This window comes from Talpa occidentalis, unplaced genomic scaffold, assembly GCF_014898055.3.
Source record: "Talpa occidentalis isolate TD23 unplaced genomic scaffold, MPIMG_talOcc4v2.1 talOcc4.3, whole genome shotgun sequence".
In the NCBI taxonomy this organism is placed as follows: domain Eukaryota; kingdom Metazoa; phylum Chordata; class Mammalia; order Eulipotyphla; family Talpidae; genus Talpa; species Talpa occidentalis.
The window spans coordinates 100,785,719-100,801,368 of NW_023603184.1; the positions used below are offsets into that span (position 1 = coordinate 100,785,719).

General features: G+C 33.6%; 1 protein-coding gene across 5 annotated transcripts in view; it reads left to right on the forward strand.

Moving 5' to 3' along the window:
* PPIG (peptidylprolyl isomerase G) overlaps positions 1-15,278 on the forward strand; it is a 37,580-nt gene extending 22,302 nt beyond the window's left edge. For all 5 annotated transcript variants that reach the window (XM_037523486.2, XM_037523489.2, XM_037523487.2 and 2 more), the window contains exons 9-13: positions 870-1,083; positions 1,748-1,915; positions 2,861-2,948; positions 7,983-8,119; positions 8,298-15,278. In XM_037523486.2, coding sequence (XP_037379383.1) covers positions 870-1,083; positions 1,748-1,915; positions 2,861-2,948; positions 7,983-8,119; positions 8,298-9,405 — 1,715 coding nt within the window. In that variant the 3' untranslated portion in view covers positions 9,406-15,278. The remainder of the gene's footprint in view (positions 1-869; positions 1,084-1,747; positions 1,916-2,860; positions 2,949-7,982; positions 8,120-8,297) is intronic.
* Positions 15,279-15,650: the final 372 nt, after the last annotated feature.

Genomic DNA, 15,650 nt, shown 5'->3' on the forward strand with positions numbered 1-15,650 from the left:
TGTTCCTGGTCCTGAGGTGAGGAAGTACTGCCATAGTTCAGTGAAGCTGTTAACCTCTGGGATCCATTCAGCTTTTAAGTCTGGTATGGTTTAAATTATAGTGCCTTTTATATTGGTCAGTTCTATCTACTTTATACTTAATCTTCCCCCAATTTCAGTTTTATTATACCCTGGTTGACTTCACTTATTTATGTTAATTATATAATCTCTAAAGCATATAAATTTTTGGGTCCCTTTTATAATTTTGGGTCACTTTTTTAACACAAAATAAAGTTTCTATTTGAAATTACTTTTTTTGTATAGACTTCAAAACATATTACTAATCATTGGCAAGTGGCTACCTTGTGCTATAAGTCTGTGCTCAATTCAAGCTTAACTTAATCATTAGAGGAATGATTAGACATTGAAACATAAGTCCATGCCAAGGGAATCATGTTTTTTATCTTTCCACATTAATGGAAAGTATTTCGTCTGTAATATCTCTTCTCTGGTCTACCTCCCATCGTTATGTAAGAGAAAAGGTAAAAGAAAAAAAAATACAGGTCACTTAACAATTTGTGACTCTTAAATATTATTCTTGTAGTCGTAAAAACCTTTGTTATTCAGATATTTCATAAAATTAACTTAGTTTAGTGTTAGACTTAACCTGTTAAATTTACGCATTTTTTTTGGCTTAATAGATAAAACTTTGATCCATGAATTTAGAGGTCTGGATTCTAATCCACACGCTTGCCTTGTACCCCAAGTTCATACCTGGGTGAGCTTAATAAGTATTAAATGTTGGACTTTAAATCTGCAGAAGATCTGAATTTTCACTTTAAAAATTTGTCTCAATAGTGTGAACCAAACATTTTTGTTTTTTATCAAAGCTAAGAAAGAAGAAAGGAAAAGACATAAATCTTCATCATCATCATCTTCATCATCTAGTGACTCAGATAGCTCAAGTGATTCTCAGTCTTCTTCTGATTCTTCTGATTCTGAAAGTGCTTCTGAAGAGAAATCAAAAAAAAGAAAAAAGAAACATAGGAAGAATTCCCGAAAACACAAGAAAGAAAAGAAGAAGCGAAAGAAAAGCAAGAAAAGGTCTTAATTTCACTTTTATATTACTAACTTTATATTCTGATTCCCTTCTATTTATAAATAAGTATATTTGGATTTTGAATCTGTTATATGGGAACGTTAAGAGACTTATAAGAACTACTTTACAGCATGAACTGCAGTACTATTTTAATATTCTACAATTTGTAGATTATATTGGGGCGGATATTTATTATCATTTTCAACAAAATTGTTGTTTTGTCTGTACTCAGTGAAATGATACTTTTGGTTTTATAGATTTGTATTTTGTGGGAGGGTTATAGGATCGTGAAAATTATAGGAAACCAGTTGTTTTTCTTATTTTCTCTCTTGTTTTTTATTTCCTTTATTTCTTTGCTTCCACATCAGCATATGTCTATTCCATTTTGTCTGAAGTAATTTATCACATGGACTATTAATTTTTAGATCTATTTTATTGGAAAATATTTTTTGAGAATGTGATAATGGAATCAATTGGATTGGTTTTTCGGTTTGGTTAATTTGTCAGCGGAAGGAAGATTTTTCCCATGTAATCACATTTAGGAGGGTGAGGGATACGAAGATGGTCTATGTATTGTGACATATATAAAGGAAAGAAATAACAGTTGGAAATTGGGCATTGGTGATACATAATAACCAAATAGAATTTGTTTTGTGTATTTCTGTTAAGTGCATCCAGTGAAAGTGAGGCTGAAAATCTTGAGGCACAGCCCCAGTCTACTGTTCGTCCAGAAGAGATCCCTCCTGTACCTGAAAATAGATTCCTAATGAGAAAAAGTCCTCCTAAAGCTGATGAAAAAGAAAGGAAAAACAGAGAGCGAGAGCGAGAGCGAGAATGGTACGTGAGTGTGCATGTCTTGTAGTGTGCCCTATACTGTTTTTATCCCAGACTTGTCTTATTTTTTAAAAAGTTTTTACTTATTTTACTCAAGATTTAATTGGTGATTTTCCCCCAAGATTAAAATCATCTTTTGTAGGATAAAATTAGCAAAGCTCCTTTTTTTGCTAACCAAATAGCTAAGAAATAATTGACATAATTCAGATTTTAAATTACTTTTCTAAAAAAATATGCACTACCAATGCCAAAAAAAATTGTCAAATGACATTCTAAATTTCATTTAAAGTGAGATTGGTATCTTACTGACTTACTTGTATACGTTAAATTACTTACATGGATATTGTTAATGTGAACAGTAAATAGTAACTCATTATTTGAATGCAAATGTTTTCCATTTTTTGTTAAAACCTGATAAAAATATTTTGCTAATTCAGGCCATCTTGTTGCTGCTTAATTCATATTAATTGCATGTCTGTATACTTTTATTACCAATGAAAAACTGCATTTATAGGATAGTAAGGCACCTTGGAATAAGTTTCAAAAATTGCTCTCTTGTCAACATACCGCCTGCCTTGAGCTTTTTTCTATGTTGATTTTCCTTAGCACCATCAATTAACTTCATTTAGTAATGATTGTGTAAAGTGTTTCTTAACAGGACACAATGGGTGTGGTGATGGGAAATAGTCCTTCATTCTTACACAATATAAGATTTTAGCATTCCTAACTCAGGAACCACAAACACCAATAGCACCCTCTACTCATTGACAATTGAAAAAAATATTCCCATACTTTTCCAGATACCTACTAAGAATTGATAATATTCCTATTAAGAACCACTGATTTTATATCAAAGACTTTATGTTCCTCAGTTTGGATAAGCAAAGCTTACTCTCCAGATTCACTTTATAAAATAATGTGTTTTAATTTAAACTTGCTTTTTCCTAGTAATCCACCTAACTCTCAACCTGCTTCATACCAGAGACGACTTTTAGTTACTAGGTCTGGCAGAAAAATTAAAGGAAGAGGACCAAGGGTAGGTGATAATCGTTCCAGAAATCTTAATAGTTTTGCATTTATCTTAAATCATTGTAGTTTTTATTAAATATTGTTTTACTTATAAATACCTAAAATTTAGAGTAGATGTTACTGTTGAATTATATTTTCTGTTTTTATAGTAACTTACTTGTGTTGGTATTTCCAAACTGAAAGTTTGTGGGATATTAATGGATTTAATGGATATTAATGGTAAAATCCATTAATATCCATGTATATGGTGAAATGGGAGCTTGAGGTCTATTGTGGGTCTGCTGGTGATTATATCTCTACTTTTGTTACAAACCAGTAAATGAAAATTGACCCTATTCTTATATTTCATTCTTCCTCTTTACTAGATTCTCTCTTTAAGAATTTAAATATCTTCTTTTGTTTTCAAAACTCTTTAATAGGCTATACTTCTTATGTCAATTCCTCACTTTCTGTTCATTTCTCAACCATTTCATTTTACCTTCTGCCATTCACTTAAAGCTGTACTTCCTATATCGTCAGTTGCAGATCACAAAATCCAATGGATCCTTTGTTTTTGTCTTATTTAATTTCTCTCTTTATAATATTCTTTCCTCTATGCTTCCATTATATTTTTTTCATATCCCCTTTGGTCAGTCTCTCTTGAATTTCCAAGGAAGACTAGCTGATAACCTACCTAACCTTTAAATATGGTTCTAAATAAACCTTTAAATATCAGGTTCTAACTCTTTTCAACCTAGTTATGCTTCTTTTGCAATTTCATTACTCCCAAGGCTTGAGTGACTGCATGTAAGCTGATAAATATCAAATTTTCTGCTCTTCTGTCCCCAAAGGCTCATTCGAGCCTTTAATTACCTAATAGACATGTCATACTCAGGATAAATATGGTGTTGAGCCTAAACACATCCCCTTCACACCTGCTCTTCCTTTAGCTTCCTGATCTCAGTTACAGACACCATCACCTATGCAGATACAAAATCTGAACTGACTCTGAGAATCATTTTCTTTTCCCCCATTCCTTCCTGTCATATATCTTACTTATCATGATATTGTCAGTTCTTTTGAAGCTCCACTTTTACCATCTTAATTCAATTGCTTCCGTTTTTTGAAGCTCCACTTTTACCATCTTAATTCAATTAATCGTTTTCTCTGAGTTATAACCTAACTCTTATGGTAACCTAACTCTTATGGTAGATCTTCAATTTTTATGTCTTAGGACCTCTTTAAACTCTGAAAAATTATAGAGGATTGGGCCTCCCCAGTGGTGCAGCGGGTTGAGCGCAGCGCTGTGAAGCTGTCAGCAGCCTCTGCAGCGCCAGTTCAATTCCCAGCTGGCCAGGGAGATTCCCACATGGTGAGGCATACCTCTCCTGTCACCCTCTTGCGCCTCTAGCCTGTACCCCTCATAGATCTTTTGAATTTTGCAGTCCCTACACAACACCTTTAAAAGCACTGACCTAATTTATCTTAACAGTATTCAGAATGGTCTTTTAAAAATTAAAATCTAACATGATAATATACATAATAAATCCTAAAGATTCCACTTAAAAACCATTGAAAACTATATCAGGGCCTCCCCGGTGGCGCAGCGGTTGAGCACTGGGTTGCGAAGCTGCCCGCGGCCTTTGCAGCGCCGGTTCGACCCCCGGCTGCTCCCTGGCCACCAGAGGAGGGTCCCACATGGCGCGCAGACCTCTCCTGCCGCCCGCTGCTCCCCTCAGCAGTGTACTTCCGTCCTTCTGCCTGCTCTGCTCCCCACTCTGGCTCTGGTGAATTCTCCCACCCTCCCGTGCTTCTGACTGTACCCAGTGAATGTATGAATAAATAATAAATCTTAAAAAAAAAAAAGAAAAAAAAAGAATGATGTAAAATATATATAAAAAAAAATTAAAAAAAGAAAACTATATCAATATGGTAAAATGGCGGCTACAAAATCAATATGCAATAGTGTGTGATACCTAGGAATAAACCTAACAATGGTGGTGAAAGACCTGTACAATGGAAAAACTAGAAGACATTACTCAAAGAATTGGAACACAAAGAAATGGAAAGATATTCCTTGGTTGTGGATTGGAATAATTAACATTGTTTAAATGACCATCTTACACAAAACAGTATACATACTCAGTGCAATCCCAGTCATATTTTAATGGCATTCTTCAAGGAAATAGAGCAAACATTGCTGATGTTCACAGGGAACCACATAATACCCTGACAAAGGAACCTTGAAAAGAGAAAAATGGAGGTGTCACACTACCAGTTTTCAAAACTGTACTACATCGCTGCCATAACATGAAGTATAATATTGGAATAAAAATAGGCATATGGATCAGTGGAATGGAATTGAGAATCCAGAAATAAACCACACTTGTGTGGATGGTTAATTTACAACAAAGGAGCCAAGAACATACAGTAGAGAAAAGAAAGTCTCTTAAACAAATGGTGTTAGAAAAACTGGACTCTTGCATGTGACAGAATGAAAGTGTCTCACACCATACACACAATTAACTCAAAATGAATTAAAGACTTGAATGTAAGACCTGAAACCACGAACTACAAAAAAGAAAGCCTAGGGGCCCCCTTGGTGGCATAGGGGATTAAGCACAGCACTGTGAAGCTATCTGTAGACCTCTCCTGTTATGCCCTCTGCTCCCTACTCTGTCTCTGGTGTATCCTCTCACCCCTTGCACCTCTGGCATATACCTCAGTTCTTGTATGCATAAATCTGTAAAAAAAAAAAATTGTGAATTTAAAAAAAAGGGGGAAAGAAAAACTAGGCAAAACTCTCCACAACATTGGCTTCAGTGATGTCTTTGGGATTTTGACTCTAAAGCAAGGGAAGCGAAAGCAAAATTAAGCATATGGGACTATATCAAACTAAAAAACTTCTGCATAATGAAAAACTCATTAAAATGAAGACATCCTACTGAGTGGGGGAAAATATTTGCACATTGTACATCTGACAGAGCTAATATCAGAGATCTACAAACAACTCATACAATGCAATATAAAAATAACAGAATGCAATAAAAAATGGGCAGAGGACCTAAATATAAGTAGACCCTTCTCCAAAGAGGTTGTACAAATGGCCTATAGGCACACAAAAATTGTTGAACATTACTTATCACCAGGGAAATGCAAATCAAAACTACAATGAGAACTATAATCTTCAGAATGGCTCATGCCAAAAAGTCAGAAACAGCATTTGTAATTGATAGTGAAAGAAGAATCCTCATATACTGGTGGTGGGCATATAGACTGGTCTAACTCCTATGGAAAACGGTATGGAGGTTCCTTAAAATACTAGCTATACCATGTGATCCAGCAATTCCTATCCAAGGTATCTACCTGAATAATACAGAATTACTAATGCAAAGGGATATTATTCACTTATCTGTTTACTGCAGCAGTATTTATATCAGCCAAGTGATGGAAACAAATGCCTGTCAATAGAGCACAGAAGATGTGTATATATAGAATGGAACACTACTTAGCTATTAAGGAAAAGATGAATTCTTGCCATTTGCAACGACATGGATGGAACTGGAGGAGATTATGCTAAGTAAAATAAGAAGGAGAAAGACATACCAGATGGTTTTACTCATGTGAAATATAAAGAAACAAAACTAAACCAAAACAGACCCTGGACATCTCACTGCAGAATTGCTTTTATCAGAACAGAAGATGGCAGATCAGGCACAGTGCGGAGGGGGCGGGGGGACCTAATAGACTATGATGGAGGATTACTGGTGCATTGGTGGTGGACATGGTATGGTAACATCTGAAGAGGTGTGACCCTATTCCCCTAAGTCACATACAATATTGTAAACATTACCTCAAAAAAAAAATATTTAAAAAATTAATAATAAAAATATCTGAGTATGTCATTCCTGTCACTGATTTTAGGAAAAATCTAAAATTATCACCATGGCGGGCCTCCCTGGTGGCATAAGGGGTTAAGACGCAACCTATGAAGCTACCACAGCTGCTGCAGGATGAGTTCGATCCCCGGCCAGGGAGCAACCCACATGGCGCAACCCACAGACCTCTCCTGACTTGCCCGCTGCTCACCTCAGCAGTGTATTTCAGTCAGTCTGTCTGCTCTGTTCCCCACTCTGTCTCTGGTGGATCCTCTCACCCCCCACATCTCTGACCTGTACCCCAGTTCTTGTAGGCATAAATAAATAAATCTTGAAAAAAAATAAAATTATCACCATGTCTTATAAGATGTCACAAAATCTAGTCCTCGCTTATTACTTCATCAGTATTACCTAGTAGTACTATCCTTTGTAGTTTTTATCTTTAGCATACTAACCTGTCTTCGTATTTCCAAATGTGTTATGATTTCTTCTGGTCTCAGGGTCTTAAGGCCCTTTTAATACCTTTTTCTGACTCTTGCCTAAGTAACTCCTTATACATACTCTTTAGTTACCAGCTTTTAATTATTTAACTCCTCACACCTTTTCCCCAATCTACGTCACATCTCATTGTTAAATATAGAGCACATAATACTTCTCCTTTCTACACTTACTCTGATGCCTTTTATGCTTAATACTTATGATTCTATCGTTCCTTTAGAATATAAGTTCCAAGAGAGCAAAATCAGATATGTCTTGGCTTAATGTTTCTTCAGTATGGTAGCTTAGTTGGCTATCTGAAGAGCTGAGTAAATAAGGGTTCAATATATAAGCATCCATTCATCAGCTTTCTTACAGTATGAGAAATGTGAAACTAAGGATACATACTTCCAAATTGGAACTTGACAACTGATAAGCATTACTGCAACTATTATGTACTCTAGCATCACTTAAATAGAACATGTCCCTCGATGGCTAGATTTTCTTTTGTTAATGTTTCTTATTTGGAACTTACAAACTAAGCTTGTTCTGCTTCATTGATTTTTCTGCCTGAAAATTAGAAAATTTAAATTAGAGAACAGAAATATTAGACATTTTACTTAAACATAGAACTAATAATTTGTAGCTGCTGTTAATAATGGTTTTACAGTTTTATGTTAACGTTTTCCCCTTTTTATTTTCTTAAGCGTTACCGAACTCCTTCCAGATCCAGGTCAAGGGATCGTTTCAGACGTAGTGAGACTCCTCCACATTGGAGGCAAGAGATGCAGAGAGCTCAAAGAATGAGGGTGTCAAGTGGTGAAAGATGGATCAAAGGGGATAAGTAAGATTTAACTTTATTATTTCAAATATAGTGTCAAGTACTTTGTTTTACTATGTTGTATATTATTTCAGTTGTTTCTGAATATCTTAACAACAATAGAATGTCATTTTAGCAAATAATTGACATTATTCTTTTCCTAATAAAATTTCCAAAATTCTTTTTTTCCTTTATTTTTTAGGAGTGAGTTAAATGAAGTGAAAGAAAATCAAAGAAGTCCAGTTAGAGTAAAAGAGAAAAAAATAACTGATCACAGGCATGTGTCTGAGAGTCCAAACAGAAAAAGTGAAAAGGAAAAGAGAGTTAAAGATCATAAATCTAACAGCAAAGAGAGAGATGTCAGAAGAAATTCAGAAAAAGATGATAAGTATAATAAAAACAAGATGAAGAAAAGGGCCAAATCTAAAAGTAGAAGTAAGAGCAAAGAGAAATCAAAGAGTAAGGAAAAAGATACAAAGCATAATAGACATGAAGATAAGAGGATGAGGTCCAGGAGTAAAGAAAGGGATCATGAGAGTATTAAAGAAAAAGAAAAATCTGATTCTAAAGGAAAAGATGAGGAAAGGAGTAGAAGTAAAGAGAAATCTAAACAGTTAGAGTCAAAAAGTAATGAGCATGATCATAATAAAAGTAAGGAAAAAGATAGACGTGCACAATCTAGGAGTAGAGAACGTGATATAACTAAAAGCAAGCACAGTTACAATAGTCGAACAAGGGAAAGAAGCAGAAGTAGGGACAGGAGCAGAAGAGTGAGATCTAGAAGCCACGACCGAGATCGCAGCAGAAGCAAGGAGTACCATAGATACAGAGAACAGGAGTACAGGAGAAGAGGAAGATCACGAAGCCGGGAGAGAAGAACACCAGGAAGATCAAGAAGTAAAGATAGGAGGAGGAGGAGGAGAGATTCACGAAGTTCAGAGAGAGAAGAAAGTGAAAGCAGAAACAAAGAAAGATATAGAAGCCAAGAAAGTAAGAGTTCACACAGAAAAGAAAATTCTGAGAGTGAGAAAAGAATGTACTCTAAAAATCGTGATCATAATAGCTCAAATAATGACAGGGGGAAGAAGGCTGACAGAGATCAAAGTCCATTCTCAAAAATAAAACAAAGTAGTCAGGACAATGAATTAAAGTTCTCCACGTCGAAAAATAAGGAAGATGAGAAGACCAGATCCTCAGTGGAAAAAGAAAACCAAAAATCAAAGGGTCAAGAAAATGACCATGTACACGATAAAAATAAAAAATTTGATCATGAATCAAGCCCTGGAACAGATGAAGACAAAAGTGGATGAGTGAGTTGTATAAACTTCTTGTTCCTATTCTGTCTCAAATTTTAAGTTTTAGAGACTTGCAATGAATCTCCTTTATGTTTTTTTCCTCTTTTCATTGTTTTTGGGCTGTTTTATGTTTGTCTTTTTTTTTTTTTAACGTGGACTTCATTCTTTTGATAATCTGCAACCTGGATAATTTGTACTACTAAAGTTTTAATAAACTTGAAATGAGAAAAACACTTTGGTGTAATAGTGTGTGCTGTGTTTAACTGTTTCATGTATGCATTTTTGTGTTGCAACAATCAGCCAATAGCAGACATGCTATTCTGTGCCCTGATGTATGATCAGCCAGTTGGAAACAGCATAACTGATTGTTGTAATACATTGTTAAAAAAGATTGTGTTTTTCATGATTAAAGTAACCTTAGAAGCCACTAGGTAGAAGAAATCTTGTATAGATTTTGTGATTGCATTTGTTATAGAGGCTTGCAGCAGCAGCTTTTAATTATGCAGAAGCAGGATCCTAATAACTTGAGATCTTAAATCATCACTTTTGATTTGATAGTAATTTGTGTTTTAAAAATACATATTTAGTTATTTATATTGTACCTCATTTGTTATTCCTTCCGCCCATAACTTGTTTCATACTGGTATTTCTCCTGTTCAGATTAATTTTACTTTATAGTAAAATAGTTGAGTATTGTTTTTTGTTTTTTTCAGTTGAAGTACTGATTGAACTTGACTTGCTGTTATACAGCATTTGACAAGAACTATACCTTGGAAGATCAGACTATAAATCTCAATTTTGTGTTTGCTTTTGGTCTGAACAGATGAAACTTGCTTTGGGAGAACATTGTTTTATTATCATTACCCTTCTCTAAAATCAAAAATTACTTTTCTCACTAAAACATACCACTTGTGCAGGTCTTTAAGTTAGATAGATTCTAAAAAGTGTTACTATTCAAACATTAACTTCCAGGATTTCTCTCTCTTGGCCACTGACTATAGAGAGTTGAGTGTTAACTCTGCATGGTTTTGTTTTTCTTCTTAACTTGAGCTGACTTCTCTAATTCTCATAGCTGTGTGTTTCAAATGGCAAATAAATGCATCTTTTCTATATATGTATCACAATAGGCTGTAGCATGTTTATGACTCTAGTTTCTTTCTATTCAGGTGGCTTTTTACCATTACTGTTAACATTATTTTAACTTGGCATGTATAACATTATCACATAGAGTAGAAAGTTACAAAATTTGATTGCTTACAGAGTTAAACACTAAAGATACCCAAAGTCCATTTAGAATTTTGTGTGTTGTATATTGCTATTTTTGTGATGTGTCGCCTTTTATTCTGTAATTTCTCTTCTAAATAAAATATTGAATATCCAGCAAACACAAAACCTGCCTCATTTGAAAAGAGATTTCAGAATTTCAATTAATAGTAGCCTCTACAGTGTTTTGTACTTTAATATTTGTCAATATAGTGTCGACTCTTACCAAGGTAGTTTCTTGGTAAACCCAGTAGCTATTTAATGCTATTTGTGCTGAGCAAAGTAATGCTTAACATAATACTTCCCATTATTGATTAATACAGTAATGTTAGATTGGGCATTGTAGTAGCTGTTTGCAGAATGAACAGGGTTTTATTTTAAGATTGATTGGAGTATCTTGAAATAATATCCACAGTAAGTCTTTCCAAATTTTTTTCTGAATAATGAAAGTAATAGATGTATATTGTAATCCAATGTAATCAATTCCTTAGATTTTGACCACAAACCCACCTTGGGGATAAGTGAGTCTTGAGTGCCCAAGTTGTATAATCTGTTGTGTATTTTAAGCTAGTTATTATTTAATCTCAAGTTCAGTGAATAGCTTTTTAAAAGTCTTTGTTAAAAATTATTTGAGCTTCAAGAAAGGTGCTATTTGAGAGGATTTGTAATAACAATGACATTTAAAAATTTTAAAACCATGTTAAGTAAAAATCCTTCTTTGTTGTCTGATCCCAGAGCTTTATCTACTAAGAATTAGAGATAAGCAACCATAGGTAGCAAAACTTGCTACTTTCTATATGTGGTGACTTCCTGTTTTGATTATCAAAAGAATAACTCCATGCTAAGCATAATTTATAGGCCTTTTAAAAAAAGCTTTGTGAGCTGTTTTTATAGTAGGACAGATGTGATGAAAAAATTGAGAGATGACAATCAGCTAGATTTTATTTTCAAAATATAAAGTACATTTAGAAAATGATTAAACAGCATTGACTGTACCTCAAATCTGCCTTTGCATCTAAATAGCACGTGGCTCTAAAGGTCCTTACATTACATTTTTAATAGTTGTGCCATCTTGTTACTTTGAGCATAATTATTTTTCTAAAAAGCAAATACTCTTCTCTGTGAAGTTGTCGTTATAGTTACGTCTGAGCTTACAATTTACTTGCACATGTCTTTAACCTAAATTCCTCTTAAAGGTATTTCAATCCGTTTGTTTTTAATTGCTTGATTTGACATATGAGAATTTTTTTTCATGATTATTTCAAGTGAATTCTTTTTCTGTGTAAATGATCTGCTACAGAAATTGATGCTACAGGGAGATAAATGTTAATGATCAGTAGAGAAGCTACTGGGTTGCTTTAAAACACTTTTTAATTACTCTATAGTTACTGAATTCATAGGGCATTGTACTTTCAAAGTTCCCCTTAACAAAATCCTCACAAAAGTTTCAAAGAAATTGTGTAAGAAGTCTCTCTTTGCACAAGTATGATAACTTATTTCAGATTAGCTTTGCTGAATGGCCTTTGATTTTTGTGACCATTGGGAAATACAAAATTAAAATGTAAAACTTAATATTACAGACCAGAATACATTGGGTTTCTGGTATTTTGAGTACTGATATTAACTGACATTTCTAATTTGTTTTCAAGTTAGTATGTGGAGCAAGTTTGTATGTTTTTTAGTAATTCGTTTCATCACCTTGAACCTTTTATAGTAAATTTCATAGAAACTTGTTCCCTTAGCCTTCACCAGAAGGTACTTTATATACACCATATAGTTGTGAATAAGGAAATGTGAAATGGGTATTTTTGGTCTCCTTTTGATTGTGTTTACTATAATTACTCAGTTTAGTATTCATATATTTACAGTTGAATAAACTTCAAGGATTGCAGGTTTATGACCTGTTTATTGTGAAAAGATGTTTTGTTACAAATACTTGTTTAAAAATTTAATAAATACACCAGGAAATGCAGGAGTAGCTGATACCTGCATATCATGGGCTTTCTAACTATTGGCCTTTTAAAAGATCCAGGCAAATGCCAACTGGCCTTTGATGTGACGGAAAATCAATTTTAAAGGAAAAGAAAAATATATTTCATCAGGTTGAATGATGGTTTTTGGTTTCAAGGGTTTTTGTGTTTTAGGTACAGAAGCCAGTGGTGGGGTTGATTTGTGTTTCTACCTTTTTTTTTTATTAAGTAAATTCCTATGTTACTAAAAGCACATGCTGTATATTTTGTTCATTTGTGTGTTTATAATGTTTTGAAGGATTGAGAAATGGATTGGGTATTTGTACATGGGAATGTTAAAAAGTGGCTGCTTTCTGTGGAAGGGAAAAGCAAATGAAGTTGATGCACTTCTTTTCCTAGCTCAAAAGTCACTGTGATGTATATTTTTTTAATAAAATTTAGGAATAAAGCTGTTGTTGCAGTTGTATAATTAGTTTAAAAATGCTGCTTCTCTTATTAGTAACTGTTAAACTGTTTTCTGCAAACTGCATTTTACAGAATTTAAACTTTAAACTGTATCAACTTTTATAGTTAAACATTGTATTAAATAAACTATGCTATAATAACCCGTTTGTTTTGCATTTTTAATTAATGAGTTCACCTTAATTTTTATAAAAAGTTAAATAGTAAAGATAAATCAATTATACTTTTAACCATGGGGATATAGAATTATTTGTGTTAAGAGTAAGGAGTTTAACAGTACTGAGCTTCTTTAAGAATTTAGCCAGCAGTGATGATTTCCAGAAGTTTGAGAGTAAGTTCTAGTGTAAATGTTGATCATAGTGCTTCAGATTGCAGTGTGTCTTTTCAGCAAAATTTTAAGGTTACAGTTGGAATTTGCATTACTGTATACTGGAATGCTGCCGTTTGCTTTTTAATTCCTCCAAATTTCTCATCATTAGAAACACTATTATATTCTGTTTTAATACAACACATTGTAAAGTCATATGAGTGGTGATTGGCTTTTGTAAAATAAATTGTCTTAATTTGGAGGAGGTTTATTTTTATGTAAATTAGACATTTAGGGAAAAATGCACCTATTTGAGTTAGTCACTAAATATATGTGTAGATATATATGTATATATATGCTTAGGTTAAAATCTGGCCAATCATTTTTATATGTTAACAGTTGGATATTAGCTCAAATTCTGGAGTGTTTTCCAATGCTTTAGTCAGGAAAATCTGTAAAATGTGAGTGCTTCATATGGACTGCAGATTGTGTATTAAAATACTTTTCGTATCAATTTGCTTTCTATTTTTCATTGCTTTCTAGGTTTCTTAAACATCAATACTGTATTTTTAAATGCTGATTCATAATTTTTACCCTTTTTAACTTTTTGCCACAAATTTTATAGCAATGGGTTCCTTTTGTTAGATTAGTAAGTTAGAACTGTTGTGTTTCTAGTGCTCTCAATGTGCTTTGCAGTTTTCACTTGAATTGTTCTGATTTTTAAAAATTTGACATAGCCTTTTTTTAGTGTGTGTAATTAGCAGAAAGCCCAGATCAATAGAAAGTAAAACAACTTAAATATGTGAGGGAGAATTAATGATGTCTTCAGTGTTTTATGTTAGCCTTTGTTGGGCAAAGTTGGTTTTAAAACGTAATTAACCATTTTGTAGAAGCTTATGTTCTATTGTATAATGTGAGATAGCTTTATCCCAAACTGTTAATCACCCCTGAGTAATATATGTATTAAGACAACTAAAAGATATTATAGAGGTTCACAGTTTACTGTGCATTTGTTTTTTAAAATCTGTTATTTTAACAAAGGGCAACCTGAAGCCAAAAGAAATACTTGTTTTAAATAAGTTCAAATAGCCAACCTACTGCCTTGTACAAAATTTTAAAACATTTTTATTTCACTCAGCCATGAATAATTAATGGAATGTGTGCAACTTAGTCATTGCACAACACAAAATAGTATGCCTGTGATGCTGTACCTATGGAAGAGTATTTTAATTAAAATACTGTTTCCCTTAAAAAATTGTTTTAATATCCTACCAACTGCATTTGTGAGTACACTCAGAACAGCTGAGAATCGTGTAATGTTTCTAGCAGTCAGTTACATTATTCCTTTATAGCCAAGGTTTTTGTTTTTACTAGGATACATAAACCCCAAAGCAGTGATTCAGAATGACGGTTTGCTTTCAAAAACATCTGATGGGAGTAGGGGAGGGTACAGATCCAGTAGAACATGGCAGATTGTTGACACTGGTGTATAGGCAAATACAAAGGTATAACCCCACTTTACTTGAATAAACCTAATTTGGATGCTCTCTGCATTTATTGATGTAATGATACTTTTTTTGATGTGAATTATTACATTGATTGATTTTCAGGTATTGAACCATATTGTTGGATTTTTGCATCTATGTTCAGAGAAATTGGTCTGCAGTTTTCTTTTGTTTTTGTGATTTGTCAGGTTTTGGCCTCATAAAATGTATGAGGATATTAAAATGTATGACTGATTTGTCAGTGACGTTGGCCTCATAAAATGTATTTAGAAGCTTTCCCTCTGTTGTTGGGATAAGTAAGATATTAGTGCATCTTTGAAGGTTTGCTAGGACTCACTGGTGAAACTGGGGGCCTGGACTTCTGTTCTTCCAAAGACTTTTGGTTACTGTTTCAGTATCCTTGTTTGTGATTGGTTTGTTTGGGTTTTCTACTTCCTGGATCAGTCTTGGGGAGTTGTAGATTACTAAACATTTCTCTATTTTATCTACATTACTCATATGGCTGTTTCAGTAATCTCTTATGATCTTTTATTTCTGAAACATAATTTCTCTCATTTCTGATTCGATTAAATTTTTCTCCCTTTTTTTTAGTGAGTTTAGCTAGAAGTTTGTGGGGTTGTTTTTTTTTCCCCAAAGAACTAGCTTTTGGTTTCATTGATCTTTTTGACTTTTTTATTTCATTGGTTATTTTTCCTTCTGGCTTTTGTGTGGCTTGCTCTTTTGCTAATACTTTGAGGTGAGAGGTAAGGTTGT